Source organism: Rhinoderma darwinii, chromosome 2 (genome assembly GCF_050947455.1).
Source record: "Rhinoderma darwinii isolate aRhiDar2 chromosome 2, aRhiDar2.hap1, whole genome shotgun sequence".
Taxonomy (NCBI): domain Eukaryota; kingdom Metazoa; phylum Chordata; class Amphibia; order Anura; family Rhinodermatidae; genus Rhinoderma; species Rhinoderma darwinii.
The window spans coordinates 219062843-219083851 of NC_134688.1; the positions used below are offsets into that span (position 1 = coordinate 219062843).

At 40.5% G+C, this 21009-nt stretch overlaps 1 protein-coding gene across 1 annotated transcript in view; it reads left to right on the forward strand.

Annotated features, from left to right (window-relative positions):
* ATP2A3 (ATPase sarcoplasmic/endoplasmic reticulum Ca2+ transporting 3) overlaps positions 1-21009 on the forward strand; it is a 254440-nt gene that overhangs the window by 163908 nt on the left and 69523 nt on the right. Inside the window, exons 9-10 of the mRNA XM_075852856.1 lie at positions 17270-17358; positions 19839-19941. Of these exons, the coding sequence (XP_075708971.1) occupies positions 17270-17358; positions 19839-19941 (192 nt within the window). The remainder of the gene's footprint in view (positions 1-17269; positions 17359-19838; positions 19942-21009) is intronic.

Consider the following 21009-nt stretch of genomic DNA (forward strand, 5'->3'; position numbering starts at 1 on the left):
TTGTTCCAAACTTCTTCCAGTTAAGAATTATGGAGGCCACTGGGCTCTTGAAAACTTTCAGTGCAGCAGAATTTTTTTTGTCCAGATTTATGCCTTCACACAATCCTGTCTCTGAGCTGTACAGGCAGTTCTTTCCTCTTCATGGCTTGGTTTTTACTCTGATAGGCATTGTCAGCTGTGAGACCTTTTATAGTCAGTGGTGTGTCTTTCCAAATCATGTCCAATCAAATGAATTTACCACAGGTGGATTCGAATTAAGGTGTAGAAACATTTCAAAGATCTAAAGATATGGGAGGCCCCCAGAGCTAAATTTTAAGTGTCATAGCAAAGGGTCTGAATACTTATGCCTATGTGAAATTTGAGTTTTTAATTTTTTAATAAATTTGCAAAAATGTCTAAAATTCTGTTTTCACTTTGTCATTATGGGGTATTGAGTGCAGAATGATGGGGAAAACCTTGATTGTTTTTTTTATTTTAGCACAAGGCCTCAACATAACAAAATGTGAAAAAAGTGAAAGGGTCTGGAGACTTTCCAAATGCACTGTAAGTGCAGCAAGTGATAGATCGGTGAGATACTGTAGAAATCTGTTTCCTAACTCACACTGCAGAGTCTGTGTATTCCGTGATTCAGCTTCAGCCTGTCTACTCATCTAAGTTCATGAACTTAGATATAATCGATAATAGCTGAATACTGCATGTCAGAGACTAGCAGGGCCAGTATTCACCAAAGCCGTCCGTACTGTAGACCTGACGGAGACCGCAAAATACATACAGCTTCTACGTATACCGTATACAAAGAAGCTGTATTTCAAAAAGTTAACATTTTTTACGTAAAAAAACATATATTTAAAAGTTGGTCGCAATCCCAAAACAATTCGCTTACAAAACATTTATTTAAAAATTGTGACTTCAAAAAAAGTGCTTCAATGTGTCTGCACTTGATCATTAGCAGGTGTAGATTTCATATTCTGCCTTTAGGACAGTCCAAAATGTGCCAAATTTATTAAGCGACATATGCCTTTTAATAAATTTAGCGTGATAAACTCTAATGCTCTTTCTATTTAGACTGACGTGTCAAGTGCCTGTGTGAAAACATTTTTCTACATATTGTCTATTGTAAAACTTTAGAAAGTTATCTGTTGCTCTTCAGATTCGTACTTTTAAAAAAGTAAAGCCCCACTGCAACTGTTATTACTTCTTGTTAACTTGGTATCACAGATGTATGGTGAAGTAATAGTTTTCCGTGGTCAGGGCTTTTCACAATTTCTAGTATTTGTACTGTGATCGCAATTTGAGTCACGTTACGCCTTGATCTCCATGCAGGTTCAAATCAGGTGGGGGGGGGGGGGGCGAGCTGCTCGGAGAAGTAACAGATACACTGAGACGTTTCTCAAGGCAAAATACTTCTGACTTTATTTGCAGAGACACAGAGTTTATATAGTAAAAATATCACATGACTACGTGCAGACACACATTTAATCATTTACATTCTTGTGGTTTCTTCCCTTGTGATCTATGTCACAATGTACATTGTTCTTATCTCTTAGTTGTTGATCTGGTGCCTGGTCCTTATCTTATCTTGGCTGTATACACAAACCTTGAACATTAAACATCAAACATTTAAACATTAAACATCTAAACATTAAACATCAAACAGACTCCTTCGTGTCTGGTAAGTCCTTGTAGGGCCCCAATTTCTACTATCTAAAGAATGTCTGCATATCCATTCCATTACCTTTCCCAGAATATATTCTAATACATGTTCCTCTTCCATAACATTTCACTCCTTGGGGTCCCAGATACATTATACATATATTTATTCCATAACAATCCCTCCTTTTGTGATTTTACCAACACCTAAATTCCAATGCTACTTCTATCTCCTGATAGCAAGGCTTCGATCCATTTCTTCACTTGATTCACACAGGTATGTAGGTGGGGTAATCTCACAACACTCTTTCATCATAATGTATAGGCCTCTGTTTGAATGCTTCCCTTATTTTGCAAAATGCATAACAATTGAAACATGTAAGCAATATAAACAATATTATGAAACATATCAAGGGTTGGAATAACACATGCAGTATCTTAGTGGCAGTGGGGGAAAATCCTGTAAATATGTCATACCAATGATGGGCACTGGCATCTTTTATTGCTGACGATAAATTTATTACTTCCTTAGCTGCTATTGTAGCCAATACTTTCACTTTACTTAGAGTTACATTATGGGCTGCTATCAATTTCTTTACGTCTTTAGACTTTTGTAACACTTGTTTTAACTCTTCCAGTGGCAAACTAAAATTTCCATAGGGCAAAGGTTCAGGTACCCATACAGTGGACATTATTTCTTCTAAAGTAGGCAGGAACACTATAGTTTGGTTCCCCCAAGTCAAATGCGTCACATTGTATAGACATCCTGAAAATGGTCCCATGAGATTAAACTGGCTAAGGGTCTGTCTATTGTTAGTTATTAAGCATACATGCTGTGGACCTACTTCAATATAAACCTGTAGGTTAGCTTCTGGGATTATAGTGAGTGCGCATACATTATCCTGGTGCTGCATTAGACAGGGTTCATATATCCCTGACTGTTGATTACATACATATCCTTGCTCTGTTAATTGGCACAAATCTATATTCCTTGTCTTATTTTGAGAGTCTATGTGTGTTCCTTTTATTTCTGGCATCCAATATTGTCCTAATAATGTCACCGGATCAATCATTACCATTGGCATAACAATAAATTTGCATAATAGAGTAGGATTTTTCACATTAAATGCTATTAGTCTTCCTGCACACCATCTAGGTGTACACTCAGTATACTCAGGCTGTAACAATAACCACGTATCATTTCTCTCTCTTACGGGCAGAATGTCTGTCCATTGCCTAACATGACTACTAAACAATTTATTCTTAAAATTATTCATCTGTTCTTGTTGCCACATCGTTTTAAGCGTACATACTGTCCAATTTACAAAAGTTGATACATTCTGTAATGTTCTATATTCGGTTAGCATATTTTCATTGAAAACATTTAGGAACAGTTCATCTATAGCTAACCCTCTCTGTTGTATGGCAAAGGTAGTAGGTAACCATGAGGCACCTATCCTTAATGCAGTAGATGTGTCGTCTCCCACTGAGTTTAATTTGTTCATAACTGTTTCTAACTGTATACCATTCAATACTCCTAATCCCGTTCCTGCCCCTCCTAATAACGTGTCATACCATTCTCTTTTTTGTCTATGGCAGCTGGGGGGTTCAGGGAAGGAAATATTGAAGTGTACATTCTCTTTCTGCTGTTGGGTTACAGCATTCTTACATGTATGTGGTATTCTTTCTAAATTCTGTTCAGTAACATTTGGTTTGTGGCCATCGTGTAAAAATTCAACACATAACACATAGGTAGTTCTATTTTCGATCTTGGTGTTATTGGTGCACCAAAGTCCAAACATACTTTGATCAATAGAGAAAGTAGCAGCCAATTTTGGATATTTGTATTGTGTTTCATTGTAGAACCTCCATCTGTCCGTATTTCTTGGGGCATCATATTTCATCAGAAACCCTACCTGCCGCTGTTCCTGCATAAATGTTCCTTTTGGTATCTGATAACAATCAAGATACCCTTTTAATTTCATAGTTATATTATCACCATCTTTGGGTATTCTTACATACAACATCCGTGAATCTGGGGGTCCATTTTTACATAAGGCTGGTGCAGAGATGGAAATATTGGCAATAGTGCAAAAACTACTCCCGTTCGCTTTTTCCGGAGGGGAAGGTGCACACGTAAAGTTACCGTGTTCCGTTTGGTTGCTCTTCTGTAACCATCCTGCTTTAAAACTTCCACAATCCTGAGGAGGTCGTGTTAATTCTGACGGTGTATGGGGGGCAATTTCTTTCAAGATTAGAATTCCCAACATCCACATAAAAATTCTAAACATCTTCCTTAGAGTCTTCTTTCGTTTGTACTGTAATTTTTTTGCAATGGCTGGCGTGAATCCAACTTGTCTTTCCTTCGAGCTTCACTGAGGTGCTTGTAACGAGTAGGACTTGAAACGGTCCGTCAAATCTTGGGTCTAGACTTTTCCTCACGTGTCTCTTAACGACTACCCAATCTCCCGGTTCCAGCTTATGCGTCCCTTCAACTGAATCGGGATCTGGAATGGAAGCAAAAACTTGTGCATGCACCTTGGTCAATTGTTTGTTCAGGGTTGACACATAATCTGTTAGTCTACCATACTGCATTTGGAGCACCTGTGGAAAATAACATCCTAATCTGGGAGCCGACCCAAATAAGATCTCATATGGGCTGAGACCTGTTCTTTTTGTGGGCGTGTATCTTACTGAGAACAAGGCTAATGGTAGACACTCGGTCCATGGTTTCCCGGTTTCTACCATTGCTTTTTGGATTTTCAATTTGAGAGTCCCATTTAGTCTCTCAACCTTCCCACTACTTTGTGGATGGTATGGTGTATGTAGGGCTTGACTTATGCCTAGAGCTGACAACACATGGTTCATGATTTCACCCGTAAAATGAGTTCCTCTGTCGCTCTCGATCACCTCTGGAACTCCATATCTGCACACCACCTCGTTGATCAGTTTCTTTGCTGTGGCTACGGCTGTAGCTTTGGTGACTGGAAAAGCTTCTGGCCATCCTGAAAAGAGATCAATACAAACAAGCACATACTCATAGGTACCGACTTTTGGTAATTGAATATAGTCTATCTGTAGTCTCTGGAATGGGTAAATTGGTCTGGGTGTGTGCTTCTGTGGTACTTTTACAGTTCTTCCAATATTATGTGTTGCACAGATCATGCATCCTTGTGTAAAACTGCTGGCCATCACACTAAACCCTGGGGCATACCACACCTTGTTTACCAAGTCCATCATTGCCGTTTTTGACTGGTGTGTCTCTCCATGTGTTATTTGGGCCATCATTGGGAACATTGTCTTAGGCAGGCACAGTTTATTCTTGCATTGCCAGAGGCCATCTTTTCGTAGCGTTGCTCCTTGGGCCGTCCACTTGTCTTTTTCCTCTTCTGTTGCTTGTCCTTGAAGTTTTTGCAGTAGTTCCGGGCTTACAGCTGGTCTTGTTTCCTCTGGATCTTTTATCTGACATACGGCTGCTAACACGGGTAGCTTCTGTGCTGCTTGCTTTGCCGCTTCGTCTGCCAGGGCATTTCCCCTTGCTTCTGGTGTGTTGGCCGTAGTGTGAGCTTTTATCTTTATTACTGCTACCTCAGTGGGTAACATCAGGGTCTCCATCAAGTATTTTACAAAGTCTGCATTCTTTACAGGTGTACCTGCAGAGGTCAAAAATTGTCTTGCCCTCCATATGGGGCCATAATCGTGTGCAATCCCAAAAGCATATCGAGAGTCAGTGTATATATTTGCTGTCTTTCCTTCTGCATATTGGCATGCTGCTGCCAGGGCCTTAAGCTCCGCTTCTTGTGCTGAGCGGGACGCTGGTAAGGAGGCTGCTTCTAGGACTACATCTTCGGTGGTTACTGCATATCCTGTAAGAAAAGATCCTTCTACACAATACCTTGAACCATCCACAAAGAGTATTAGGTCTGGGTTTTGGAGTGGGGTATCTTTTACATGTGCGAACCCCACTGTTTCCTGGGCCATAAGGGCCATACAATCATGTTCATCAGTTTCAGGCAAAAATTGTGACCATACTTTACCTACGTCTTCTCCCCCTTGCTCCAAAGGCAGTAAGGTAGCTGGGTTCAATGTAGTACAGCGGTGTAAAGTAACCTGCTCAGGAAGAAGAAGAAGAGCACAGGTTAATCTCAAATGTCTTGCAGTTGACAAATGCTTCGGCTGTATTTGAGTAAGAATAGCAGTAATATCATGTGGTGCAAACACTTGGACTGGAAATGCTAGGACCAAATCTGAGGCCTTGTCTAACATTGCCTTTACAGCAATGATAGCTCTCACACATGATGGGGAACCTCGGGCCACAGGGTCTAGTCTAGCTGAATAATATGCTACCGGGCGCTGCTGTGGTCCATGACTTTGTGTGAGAACTGCAGTGGCATGTCCATTTTGTTCAGTACAGTACAACCTGAAGGGTTTGTCATAGTCTGGAGTACCAAGGGCTGGAGCTGTTTGTACTACTAATTTAAGGCTATGAAAATTCTCTTCAGCTTCTGGGGTGAGTCCGAATGGCTGACTTTTTAGGCAATCATACAGGGGCTGCATGAGGATCGATGCTGATCTGATCCAGGGTCTGCAGTAAGAGACTAAACCTAAAAATGTACGTAAAGCATTTAAAGATTTTGGAACTGGTATTTGTACAATAGTTTCTACTCTGCTGTGTGTGAGATGCCTCGTGCCTTGTGCTACACAGTGTCCTAAAAATACCACTTGTGTGCAACAAAACTGCAACTTGTCTTTTGATGCTTTGCAGCCATGGTTAGCTAGGAACGTGAGGAGTGACACAGAAGCCTCTGCGCACTCTTGTTGGGAGGGACAGCAAAGGAGTAGATCATCAACATACTGTAATAATACTATTTCCTCGGGAGGCACCCATTCTGCAAGTACCGACTGCATTGCGGCCGTATAGGCACTTGGAGAGTTATGTGCTCCCTGGGGCAAAACAGTCCATGCATACTGTTTTCCCTCATGTGTGAAAGCAAAAAGATACTGACTATCTGGGTGCAATGGGACTGAGAAGAAGGCGTTTGCCAGATCCACCACCGTGAAATGCGAAGATGCTGCTGGGATCTGAGCCAATAATACATGGGGATTTGGCACTATCGGTGTGTAAAAAACTGTTGCCGCATTTACTGCCCTCAGGTCTTGGACCATCCTATATTTTGTAGGTTGGCCTTTTTCTGATTTCTTTTTAACAGGGTATAAGGGAGTGTTACATGGGGACACTATTTCCCTTAGTACTCCTGCTTGTAGGAAGTCCCTGATGCTACTGGTTATAGCATCTGATTGGGCTTGACTGAGGGGGTATTGTTTCTTTTGAGGTAGTGGATGATTGGGTTTCAGTTTGACCTCTACCGGGGGTACTGGCAGTATGCCTACATCTGTAGGACTTTTTGACCACAACTTGTGTGGTACATATTTCAAACATTGTTCTTGCTCTGTGGGAGTATATGCTTGTACGTATGCTTGCATAGAGGTACTCCATGGATTGGTGTCACAAGCCGCTACCAAACACAACTCCTCCTCATTCAGCTGGCCACATAGTTTTACCGTCCCATCTGGCAAATACTCGATGGTGGCCTGTAATTTTTGTAACAGGTCAGCACCAAGCAAGCAAGCAGGAGTAGTATCACAAGTGACCAACCTAGTAACGAGCGAGCTGTGTGGTCCAAACTGGAGTGTGACAGGTTTACTTATTTGATTTTTCACCACAACTCCTCCCACACCCACACATTCTTGATAATCTGGGGACAACATCTCGGACGGAAGTAATTGGGTTTTGATGACAGTCATGGCTGCTCCCGTATCTATAAGGAAGGGTATGGAGGGACCTCCGTTTATCTTTAACGGGACCGTAGGGGCGGGGCCTAAGGAAACTACTTGTATCTGTGTTACTGCCCCTTCCTCGGGATTGCCACTGTCCTATGCTTGGTATGACTGCAGTTGTTGTATCTGCGGAGGTGCTGCTTGCGGGAACTGTCGTGGGCGTTTTGGACCTCTACAGTACCTGGCTACATGTCCTTGCTTCCGACAATTATAGCAAGTTATATCTTTCTGTAATGGCCTTGGTGCCTGTTCCTGTTGCTGGTACTGAGGCTGGTATACTCCAGTACCAACAACTTGTTTTTTTCTTTGCCCTTGTGCTTTTTGACCCTGCTCTATACCTTGTGCTATTTTTAACAGGTCTCCTGGGGCCAAACTTCGGTACTCAGGTCTAGCTACTAACAATGCGTCTTTTATGTGTCGTTTTAGCCCGTCTATAAAACAGTTTGTCAGTAGTCTAGTATCTAGTTGGTTATCTCTTCTGTATCCCATATTTTTCCAGCTTGTCTGAAGTCTAGCATAAAATTTCTCCACTGTTTCACTTTCCTCTTGCGTAAGGTCTGTCAGGTTAAGTCCTAGCTCTGCCTGCTTTTTCACTGCCCATTCTTTCAATTGATTTACCATGTCCTGTCCTGATGGCTCCGTCTGAGCCCAATTCCCTCCTACCGGGGAATCTAAATCATCCATGACAGCAGAGCTATAGATTCCCATTTTGGTATGTATGAGCTGCACTAAGTCTTCCCATGTTGCTGAATACATTTTCTGAATTTGTTCTATATATCTCCAGAAAGGGACAGGCTCTGTCTCCGGGTCAGGGGCTTTCTGAACTAAAGTCAACGCATCCCTAGGGTTCCATGGCTTATATTTATGTTCTCTTCCTTTATTGAAATTCTTGTCAGCTTCAGTCGCAAATAGGTCTGTCAGCACTTGTAACCTTTTTCCCACGTTTTCTAATGCTTGCGTCGTATCTTTTGACTCGGGAAGCTTCCTTGCTGCTTCTGCCTGATCCATATTACGCTGATGTCTTTCCCTTTCCTCTTTCTCTTCTGCCTCCTCTTTTTCCCTTTTCTCTCTATACGCTCTAGTTTCTACTCTTTCATCTGTTGAGCCCTCGGCTCCTGCTGTTACTGGGGTTATTCCTGCCAACACTACAGGGGCCAATCCTATTGTTTGCTTATATGGTTCTGGTACTTGTTGAGGTGAGGGGGCAAAGGGGTTTGTACTACTCATTCTTGGTACTACTGGATATATCCCTAGGGGATTTTTCTCTCCTGTTCTTGCTGCCCCACATGTAAAACAAGTATCCCTCCATGCTTGATTCTGCTGACCACACACTCCACACGTCCATCCCCCTGGTCCCTGCGTCGTGACTACCCTATACCCCGGTGGACTACTTGCTATTCCGTTTCCTTGTTTACCACCTTCATTATAACAAGTGTAGTAAAACTTATCTTTACATTCTGTTTCCCTGAAACCTCCTCGTACTACTTCTTCTGACACTTTTCTCCATGCTTCTGCTTTCCCCTGTAACTTTTTATCTTTCAACCATCCAAGTTTTGTGTCACAACATTCATTCCATTTTTCCAGATCTAATCTTCCCGCTTTTCCCATTCCACATGCCTTCATTAACTGATTCGTTCCTTTTGTCACATCCTTTCCCTCTTTTTCCGCCACTACCTGTTTGGCTGTCAGTCCTTGTGGGTGCTCATCTTGTAATAGGGACACCAAGTTCCCCATCTTACCTAGTTATAAGTGGTCGCCTATGGGCAGACCCTAAGTTACGTAGGGGGTAATTTTCCTGATAGGTGAATTTTTTTTTTTTTTTTTTTTTTTTTTTTTTTTTTTCACCTATTTTAGACAGTTACTTATCCCCTCGAAACTCCTTAATAGGAACACCAAGTTCCTCATGTGACTGTAAGTGGTGGCCTTTTTTTGGCACACCCTAAGTAATTCAAGGGGTAAGTTTCCTGATAGGCAAATTTCTTTCTTGCCTATTTTCGACAGTTACTTATCCACTTGATACTTCTTATACTTCTTCCACTCTGGCCAGAGGATCTTTCCCTTTCACAGTCCTTTTATAACTTTCCTCGTCTGAGACACCACTCAAGGAGATATCCTCCACACCATAAGAGTAATATGACAAATATTCCTAATCCAAATAACAAGGCAAACGTAAAATCAAGCTGTTCATTTGACATGCCGGATTATCAGATTGCAGAAAATTCTGGAATTTTGAGCTGAAAATCAGTGCATGATAATCTCCGCAAGTACCTTAATGCTGTACACACATTTTCGGTATTTTGCCGGATTATCAGATTTGCACAAAATTTTCGATTTCCGGGCTAAAATTTAGCCTATCATAATCCCCGTAGTCACCTGAAGCATGTACACATGTTTCTGGTAATTTGCCGGATTATCGGAAGTTTTTTCCAAAAACAATTTCCTTATTCTAAAATGCATTTGTGACACAAAACTGGGTTTCTACAACATTCATACAAATACTGTCATGGAGATCAGGCACTTTATCCTGAGGGTAGGATTACATATAGACTTGACCAGATTTTTACACTAAAAATACCCTCATGTGGCCCCTCTATTCCTCAGGAGTACTACCGGGAAGGTGACCTACCAGACGGGAAGGTGCAGAGCAGAGTTTGTAAGAATTAAGTCTTCTTACCTTGCTGCAGCAGTGGTCTGCCCGTTCCTTCGTCCGGGAGGTCGCCACTCTAGTCCCGGGAGATCCCCTGGGTGGGGTGCCGTCCTTCTGGTCAAGTCCCTGTTCGGGCGCCAATTTCTGTGATCGCAATTTGAGTCACGTTACGCCTTGATCTCCATGCAGGTTCAAATCAGGTGGGGGGGGGGGGGGGCGAGCTGCTCGGAGAAGTAACAGATACACTGAGACGTTTCTCAAGGCAAAATACTTCTGACTTTATTTGCAGAGACACAGAGTTTATATAGTAAAAATATCACATGACTACGTGCAGACACACATTTAATCATTTACATTCTTGTGGTTTCTTCCCTTGTGATCTATGTCACAATGTACATTGTTCTTATCTCTTAGTTGTTGATCTGGTGCCTGGTCCTTATCTTATCTTGGCTGTATACACAAACCTTGAACATTAAACATCAAACATTTAAACATTAAACATCTAAACATTAAACATCAAACAGACTCCTTCGTGTCTGGTAAGTCCTTGTAGGGCCCCAATTTCTACTATCTAAAGAATGTCTGCATATCCATTCCATTACCTTTCCCAGAATATATTCTAATACATGTTCCTCTTCCATAACATTTCACTCCTTGGGGTCCCAGATACATTATACATATATTTATTCCATAACAGTACTTATCACACTTCTTTTTACTAACAACTGTTATATTGAATATAAGTATGTCCTGAAACCTCATCATCCACACCGTTTATCCTTAGCGTTTACTTTGAGGACTGCCTGTCTCTCGGGGAGGAATGTTACACATGTTGCAACATGAAATCTGTATTTCTAGCAGCATTAGTTGTTAACTTAAGGGAGCATTACAATGTTCTGATACATACCTTTTGCTTTCTATTTATTGCTAATGTAAATAAAACATGCTATTTAAATGTGGGAAACAAATCTAAGGCAGGGTTCACATCAGCGTTTCTTTACGTTGGGTTCCGTCTGAGTTTTCCATCGGGGGAACCCCCCTAACGGAAAGGCAAACGGAAACCTTTGCTTCCGTTTGTATCACTATTGATCTCAATGGTGATGGTAACTTTGCTAATGGTTCGTTGTTTGGATGGAATCAATAGCGCAGTCCAATTCGCTATTGATTCCGTCAAAACAACGGAACCTTTTCACAACGGGGACAAACGGAAACCATTAGCAAAGTTTCTGTCACCATTGAGATGAATGGTGATGTAAACGGAAGCTAAGGTTTGCCTTTCCGTTGAGGGGTTCCCCCGACGGAAAGCTCAGACTGAAGCCCTCAACAGAAAGCAGCGCTGATGTGAACAGGGGGCTTTTAGTTTATTATTTTTGCAATGAACTTTGGCTTCCGTTTTCATTATATGTCTGTGTAGCAGACAGAGATGAGTGATCTCCTTAGTTATTGAAATACTGAAAGATTTTAAAAGAATGCAGTTACTTAAGGCTGGTTTACACTGGGCAGATATAGCAGGTCGATCGGCGCTGACATGTTTACACGGGCCAAGGATCGATCATTTAATCATTGGCATGTGTAAAAGGAGCTTCAAATATGAAAGTGTTGGCCTGTCATTACATCTAATACAAGTAACCTTAACGGCTATGGAAACCTTATGCTTCTTTTTTTTTTTTTTTTTTTTAACTTTATTACATTTATTTTGTGATACGATTTACTTTTGTAATATACTTTAGTTAAACATTTTGCTCCATTTCAGCATTGCAGATTCTATGTATCCTCTGTACATAGAAATTGCAGAATGCTACTGTCTGCCGAATCAGTCACTGAGCTGGTCTGATGGCTCGGCTGACAGCGGCTCCTGTGTGCCTCTGACAACTCATCTAAGCCGAACGCCTCATGCACACGACCGTGTGTTAAGTTTCCTCGGATCGGAGACTCGGACCCATCTTCACGGACCCGATTCACCCGCTAAAGTGAATGGGCCCGTGAAGACTATCGTGTGTCACTCGGATGCCGTCAAAAATGGCCCGAGTGACACAACGGTCGTGTGCAAGAGACCTAAAACTGAGAAAATTTGTTAATTAACTCTGATTTATCAGTATTAGGCTTAGATAATGTGTCCGAGGCACACAGGAGCCACTTTCAGCCAAGCCATCAGACCAGCTCAGTGACTGATTCAGCTGACAGCTGTGTTCTGCAGTTTCTATGTACAGTACAGAGGATACATAGATGCTGCAACCTTAAAATGAAGCAACGTTTTTAATGAAAGTATTCACGAAAGTGAATAGTATCACAAAATACATACATTTCACAAAAAAAAGGCACCATAGGTTTCCATAACTTTTTAAAGGCTATGGACACACTTTCACAGAATTTTTTTTTTAATGTTTATTTACATCCTAAATGCAAATTAACCACTTCCTGACCAGAGGCTTTACCCCCTTCCTGACAAGCCTATTTTCAAGTTTTAGCCATGTGCCGATTTAAAAGCGAATTGTTCTTCTATTACTCTTCCAACCTACATGTATTTGGTCTTGTTTTTTTCAGAACATGTTGGGCTTCCATGTTTTGTATTTTTTTTTTATATATTTTACTTTTTAAAAAATGTAAAAGGGAAATAAATTTCCGAAAAATTTGAATTTAGGTGACCTTTTTTTACATCTGGTGCATGAATACATATTTGGCGACTTCAGCGATACTAAATGCGCGCGCATTTCTTACACGCTGGGCACAAAGCGGAGCTTACAATGAATGGTGCGCTACTTGGCGTTTGGAGAGCAAATTTTCCAAAGCTGGCTTGCTGACACCATACGGTAATTACAGATGTGAAGTGCTAAAATACTGTGAACACCCCCAAAATGACTCTCTCTCGGAAGTTACACCCCAAACTATTCGATTAGTGACATATAAAAGATTTTAGCCCTTTTATTTTTTTCCAGACAATTCATTGACTTTGATGGAAAAAATTAAAACTGGCATTTTTTTTTCTCCAAATATGTGAATTCAGGTGACCTTTTCTGACATCTGGTGCATGCCTAAATACATATTTTTCAACTTCTGCTGACTTTAACAATACCAAATATGTGGACATTTCATACACGCTGGATGCTAGGCAGAGATTACAATGAATGGTGCGTAAACTGGCTTTTGGAGAGCACATTTTCCAAAGCTGGTTCCAAAGGGATCTTAGTGTATGCGACCAGTGTCGTGGCCAAAGTCGCCGTGTAGCTCCAGCCTAAGGCCCCCTGCACACGGCCATGCCCGTAATCACTGCCGATGCTTACAGGCATGGCCGGCCGCGGATAGACACTTGCATTTGCGGACCTTAAAATCAACAGCACGGTCCGTAAAAGCAAAACATAGGACATGTCCTTTTGTTTGCGGGTAACTTCTACGGCCCGGATACCTTCCCGTAAAATATACGGGAAGACGTCAATGGACAATAGAAATGAATGGGTCCGTACATCCGCAATTATATGATCTCTGTGTGTATGTATGTGTGTATATATATATATATATATATATATATATATATATATATATATATATACACACACACGATCCAAGGGCAAAGAAACACAGCACTCCACACATCAAGAAAATCAGGCCATGTGCTCGTCACCAGGGGATGAATCAATTCCCCTTCTTTTCAGATAAATAGCAACATAGAACGCAGTAACGGCACCAGGACTTCAAGGCGGATGAAAAACAGGGTGGATTTATTCACCTCAAGGAATCACAGCAACGTTTCGGTTCAACAGGAACCTTTCTCAAGCCACTTGCATTTGCGGACCTTAAAATCAACAGCACGGTCCGTAAAAGCAAAACATAGGACATGTCCTTTTGTTTGCGGGTAACTTCTACGGCCCAGATACCTTCCCGTAAAATATACGGGAAGGCGTCAATGGACAATAGAAATGAATGGGTCCGTACATCCGCAATTATATGATCTGTGTGTGTGTGTGTGTGTGTGTGTGTGTGTGTGTGTGTGTGTGTGTATATATATATATATATATATATATATTCGTCTATCTCATATCCTATCTGTCAATCTCATATCTATATATCTCTGTCTGTCTCATATATATTGATATATAGTGTAGTTCTAGGCTGGGGCAAAATGACGACTTTGGCCACGACACAGGTCCCGTGGCCAAAAATCACTTTGTCCGGTAAAATTACCGCGACCGCGTTCACTTTCATTACTTGCCATGTACATTACGGAAAAAAAGTGACCTTTGACAGCGCGGCAGTGTCATGTCCAAAGTCGCCATGTAGCCCCAGCCTAAAGCTATATATCAATATATATTAAGTAGATAGATACACAGAAATCTATTTATTGGAGAAAAAAAAGTTTGTGTGTTTAATTACTATTACTATTATTCTCCCTCCCTGACAGCCTGCCAGGAGAGGGAGAAGTTACAGGGGAGGGGGTGGGCCTCGAGGATGTGCCGACAGGGATAGCATTGTGACAGGTTGTCACAATGACCACATGCTGAGAGACCACGCTGATTGGTCTCTGGGCAGAGCTCCGTGATGTCAACTGTCTGGAGATAGCTGTGTTACGGAGCTAAATCCCGCCACAGAGTGGGAAAAAGTATTAATTCTGCAGGACGTTCTAGAACGGCCCTGCAGAGTTAATTGCCCAGACTATGGGCGGTCCGCAAGTGGTTAATCAACTTTCTATATAGTGGTCATTAAAAATGTCCTTGCATTTTGCTACCGTATAGTCTGTGTAACTGCTGTACATAGCTAACTGTGCTGCTGATTTTGACGTAGACCTGACGGCACACTGCTCCTGTTGGGGGCTAACATCATCTTCTCTCTCTCTCTCTCTCTCTCTCTCTCTCTCTCTCTCTCTGCTCTCCCCTCCCTTTTCTCCGTGTCAGAGATACAACCTCCTTTCGCTCCCTGTGTGGAGAGGGAGGAAAGGATCCAAGTCTTTAAGGGGCTGGCAGGTCACACAGGCTGAACTGTATCAGCCTGTAAATCGGGAGGAAAGTACAGGGGGAATCGCACAGGCTGTGGAGGACAAGGGAGAGGAGATCCTTAATGGGCTGTAGAAGAAGAAACCAGTGCAGGAATAAAGCTGTGCTGATACACAAGAGCTAGTGAAGGCAGCAGCATCCTAAGCACTCAGAACCCAAATCTAGCATGTAGAAATGGGAGGGACACATCCACACGAGAGAAGTCTGAACTGCAGCAGTTTGTAAACTGCATGTCAGGGGGTCTGATAATAAATGAATTAAGGAATGAAAATTGCAGCCTAAAAATGAATGCAAATCCAGGTGACCACTGGCAAATGTAAAAACATATTTTTTTCAAGTTAAAGGTGTCTAAAGTTTTTATATGGTATAAAGTTTTATGGTGTATATAACGTGTGAGTTGTTGGCTTTAATAAGAAAATACTTCTGTGAAATTTGTTTCTTTTTATTTTAGGCTCTGTTCTCACTACGGTTATGGCTTCCCATTATAACAGAGCCATGAGAGCTATGACGGATCCATTTTTAAAAGTAACCCAACGAATCCTGAGCGATCCTATTGACTAATGGAATCTGTTAGCTTTTCATAGGGGTTTCGGTATTTTTATATGGCAAGAATAGCAGTGCAGACTGCACTATTCTTGCTGTCAAAAACACCGGTACTCTTAACAGTAAGGAGAAAACCTAAAGTGTGAAAAGAGCCTTAAAGGGCATTTTCTCAGAAAATAAAGTAATTGCTTTTAAATATAAATCCTTAGGTTTTTATATATATATATATATATATATATATATATATATATATATATATATATACATACAACTATATCCTTTTGGCTGGTTTCACAGGTTTCTTGTGACTATGCAAGAGCTTCATATTTAGAGCCATGGACAGGATCAGATTCCATCCTATGCGATCAGGAAAGACTTTCCCAAATAAGGTCTTGAGAGAGGCTTTCCTGATCTCACAGGATGGGATCTGATCCTGCCCATGGCTCTGACGATACGCCTCCTGTACAAAGATATAATTGGGTCGTGTGAATCCTGCCTTCTGGCACAGCTGGGTGAAAACCAATAAGAATTTATTGATTTAAAAAGGCTCTGTCACCAGATTATAAGTGCCCTATCTCCTACATAATCTGATTGGCGCTGTAATGTAGATAACAGCAGTGGTTTTTATTTTGAAAAACTATCATTTTTGAGCAAGTTATGAGCTAGTTTAGATTTATGCTAATGAGTTTCTCAATGGACAACTGGGCGTGTTTTTACTTTTTACCAACTGGGTGTTGTACAGAGGAGTGTATGAGGCTGACCAATCCGTGAGTAATCCGTGTCCTACACTTCTCATTGTTCCAGCCCAGCTTCTTTCACTGCACAATCACACTGTGCTGTGGATCATGCAGGGCTGGAACAATGAGAAGTGTAGGACACTGATTGGTCACTGATTGGTCAGCATCATACACTCCTCTGTACAACACCCAGTTGGCAAAAAGTAAAAACACGCCCAGTTGTCCATTGAGAAACTCATTAGCATAAATCTAAACTAGCTCATAACTTGCTCAAATATGATCGTTTTTCAAAATAAAAACCACTGCTGTTATCTACATTACAGCGCCAATCAGATTATGTAGGAGATAGGGCACTTATAATCTGGTGACAGAGCCTCTTTATAGTTATACAGTGAAACAACATTCAGGACACTAGGAAAGCTGAGTGATAACCCCTGTGGAAGCTGTTGTACAAGCCATACTATTTAATAGAATGACACAATTAATATTTACAGTTGAATTTTTTTGCAAAGGAAAAACGCGTGTACACTCACATTATGCGCTACAAAGAAAAGTTTATTTTCATATAGGAAAAAAATAAACTAGCGGCTGGGTGTTATGAGACTTTGTGCATTTTAAGATGACCGGTTTGTGTGCCAAGGTTAAATTGCACTTGTTGTGTAACGTTATTGAGACTAAGTAAAATCCATTTCATCCATCCAAGGGTAATCATGTAGAACAAAAAGCAGAAAATTGCAGTGGTTCAGTGCCAGCGATTCAGCTGCTTTGTAGACTTGTATTACCTTGTTTGGAGATCCTTGAATTGTAACTCGGGTGTACATGGGTCCAAATAATGTTTTCTAAGCATTTTTTTTTCTGCTTCTTTAAAGATGTTTGTAGTTGAGAAGATTGAAGGAACGAATTGCAGTCTTCACAAATTCAGTATTACTGGATCTACTTATGCTCCAGAGGGCCAAGTGTGAGTACTCTTTCCGAAATATTAAGCCTTTCTGTCCTTAACCTAAAAAAGAAAAGTAAAATATATAAAATAACCTTTGGAATTCCAGGTATTCATGTGGATGTCATCATTTCGGACACATTATTCTGTTAAACAGGCCTGAATTAAATAAAACAAGCAGTCTCTCTTTCTTCTTGTATTTTGCAATGATCTTTTAATTATATGTTATGAATCGGTAATCTGTGACCTAATTTCTCAAATGACATCTTAAAGGTTGGCCGTTGTTTTAAAAAATTCACTTAATATTACCATTCCCAATTTTTTTTTTTTTCAGCTATGTGGTAACTTTAAGGATAAAATATGTCCTTGAGTCAAAATCTAGATGGTTTCTCAGTTTTATTTTTTCTCTATTGGTGCCTTTACCTTTGATATTATCTAGGTCATTATTGCAAAGCCATAAAATTTTTGGGCATGGGGAAAATACTTTACCGAGGCAACTGACGTCCATGAAGTCCCACACCTCCAATATGATGATGATGATGATGATGTATTTGGTCTATGTGCTTTAAAACAACAAATTTCTCTAACCATGTAGCTCTATCTAATATTAACATGCTGCCTTCCTCTTATATGACTGAGAGACCCTAGGGATGAGAGCGTCAACTGTGCACCTGCAAACTGCTATTGCATGGGTTTTGTGTATTTCTAGTAGTAGTAATTCTAGTAGTTTCTTATGAAACTGGTCTTAAAGGGGTTGTTTTTTTGATACCCTATCATCGTATTCTGAGTTAACAGAGGTGTCACTTGTACGTAACTTTCATGAACTAGACAGTGTAGAGAGCACGACTTCTGATATATAAATCCTGGGATTACTCCAGACATCCGCCTGTTTAACCCCTTTGATGCGGCGCTCAATAGCGAGCGCCGCATCTAAGAGGTTTTGGAGGGGGGAGGCGGCTCCCCCTCTCACCCCACCGCCGCCCTGCATTCGATTGCAGGGTGTCTGTGCTTGCTGTGGCAGCTGGGCGCCTTACAAAGGTCCCCAGGTCTGCCTCTAGTTGATGCCTGCTAGGCCATGGCAGAGGCATGACCTAGCATGTGCCTGTCAGTTTTATACTGACAGGCAATCGCTGCAATACAGAAGTATTGCAGTGTATTATAAAAGCGATCAAACGATTGCACAGTAAAGTCCCATAGTGCGACTAGTAATGTTAATTTTTTTTTAATAAAGTTAAATAAATAAAAACCCCAAAGGAAAAAAAATTAAAAACCAACTTTTTACCTTAATAATTTATTATGAAAAAAATAAATAAAAAAGTTACACATGTTTGGTATCGTTGTGTCTGTAGCGACCCAAACGATAAAGCTATTATGATATTTAACCCGCTCGGCGAACGCTGTAAAAAATAAAATAAAAAACAATTCCAGAATTGCTGTTTTCTGTGAATCCTGCCTTCAAAAAGTTGCATGTACTCAAAAATGGTACCGATGAAAACTATAAGTTGTTCTGCAAAAAGCCCTCATACAGCTGCATCGGCGGAAAAATAAAAAAGTTATGGCTCTACAAATATGGAGACACAAAAAATTGTTGTCAGAAGCGCATTCCTTTTTGATAAATTTGTCTTTCATAAAGGGTTGTAAGAATGTACTTCAATTATCCTCAATAAAAGTTCATAAAAGTTAATCAATAAATGATATGTACCCCAAAATGGTGCTAATAAAAAATACAACTTGTCCTGCAAAAACAAGACCTTATACAGCTATGTCGATGCAAAAATAAAAAAGTTATAGCTCTTGGAATGCGATGATGGAAAAACATAAAAAATAGCTTGGTCATCGAGGTTTAAAATAGGCTGGTCACTAAGGGGTTAAAGGGATAGTGTCTAGCTGCAGATAGAAGCGATTGCAGTGCCGCTAACAAAACTCAGTCTGTCACCGCACAGGGGTTTGGGGGAGGAGAAGCGTATTAAAGGTCCCATTGGGACACACAAAAATTTTTTTAGAACGTGGGCCGATGATAACAGTCGGATCTGCTGTAACCAGAGTTTTGAAGAGGTCTCCGAGCTGATTTTTTTTTTTTTTTTAAAACCTTTTTCCACTTTTGATATGGATGCTACACGAACGTAATTACATTTTTCTAGGGGACGTTTTTATCCTTGTCTATGTCTTGGGGGATCTGCTGACATTTTGTAATATATGTATACAATTTTCTGCTGTCTTATATCCTATAAGTAATAACGTTTTTTCAGTGAATTGTTTTATATGATGGTTTGTGGTTGATGATACTATAATACTATGTAGCCATAGACCAAATACTACAGAAAACTTTTTCTAGGGGAGAACAGCTCAGTAATCTGATAGCCCATACAGAACCACATTTTCTTTTCTGTCAGATTTCTTGTAGATCCGACAGAAAAAAACAAACCTGTATGGTAATATCTAAAAAAAAGTTTGGTTTTTAAACTAAAGCTTATTTTAATGCGGTTATCTTATTGGAACAGTTTGAAAGATGAGAAGCCTGTTCAGTGCGGACAGTATGACGGTTTGGTGGAGCTGGCTACAATCTGTGCTCTCTGTAACGACTCCTCTTTGGATTTTAATGAGGTAGGTATGGCGATGTGAAACAAACACTGGCTCTGCTCAATAACAATGTGTTTAGTATAGGACACCGGAACACGGAGTAATTATTATATAGGATATTAAAGGAGATGAGATAATCTCTTGTTATGCAGGATGTGTATTGGCTATAATCAGAAAGGATAGTTTACAGATTAAAGGCATAATATCATGGAATATAACTATCGTTTATAAAACCAGGAATGACTCCATGCTAACACTAGATCCTCTCTTGCCTGCCTTTCTTACTGCTGTAGAACAAGATGAGCTTGTATTTATCACTCCCTTCAGTCATTTATTACCATTTAAATGAATGTATACAGTAGCTTGCAGTTATTCTGCAAATTGTACACTGGTTTGCATTTTATGGTCTATACAAAGCTACATGAAGATTCAACCGAACACACTAAAAGTTGTCAAGGATTATACGTCCACTGAGCGTTAAATCCATATTTTATTATCCACAATAATGTAATGCCATTTAACTGCCACTTCAAATTCATATAAAGCAAATCCATTTGTCCTACTCCTTCCATACCCAAAACAAAGGTATGAAGTGATATATTGCATTTAAATATCTACCCCAATGGCCTATTTATTCGAAGCAACAGAGATTTTACGTTTGGTGGTTATTTAAAGCAACTCTCCAGGCTCCCCCTTACAAAAGCTTATTTGCCTCAGTATCTGTGTGCCATTTACCTGACGTTCATCTTTTTTTCTATTTAGTAATCTATACTTTATAATCAGTGTGTCCTAATAGAAATCAGCTCCCCATGTACTGACTGCCTGGTGAGTCTGTGATATACTTGTATTTATACACCGCAGCCAATCTGAAGAGGCAGAGCTGCAATGGGGAGGGAGGGAGCAGCTGCCTGAACCAATAATGAGACAGGAGGTGTGATTCAGACTCTCAAACTTTTTCTAGGCACTGTTGCCGTATTGTAGTTACAGAAACGCTGAACAGTTTTGCATCACCTGTAGGTACTGACTTACATATCATTTTTTTAAGAATCTTGCCCTTTTAAAATGTCTATTTTATTGTGGTAAGGAATTGAT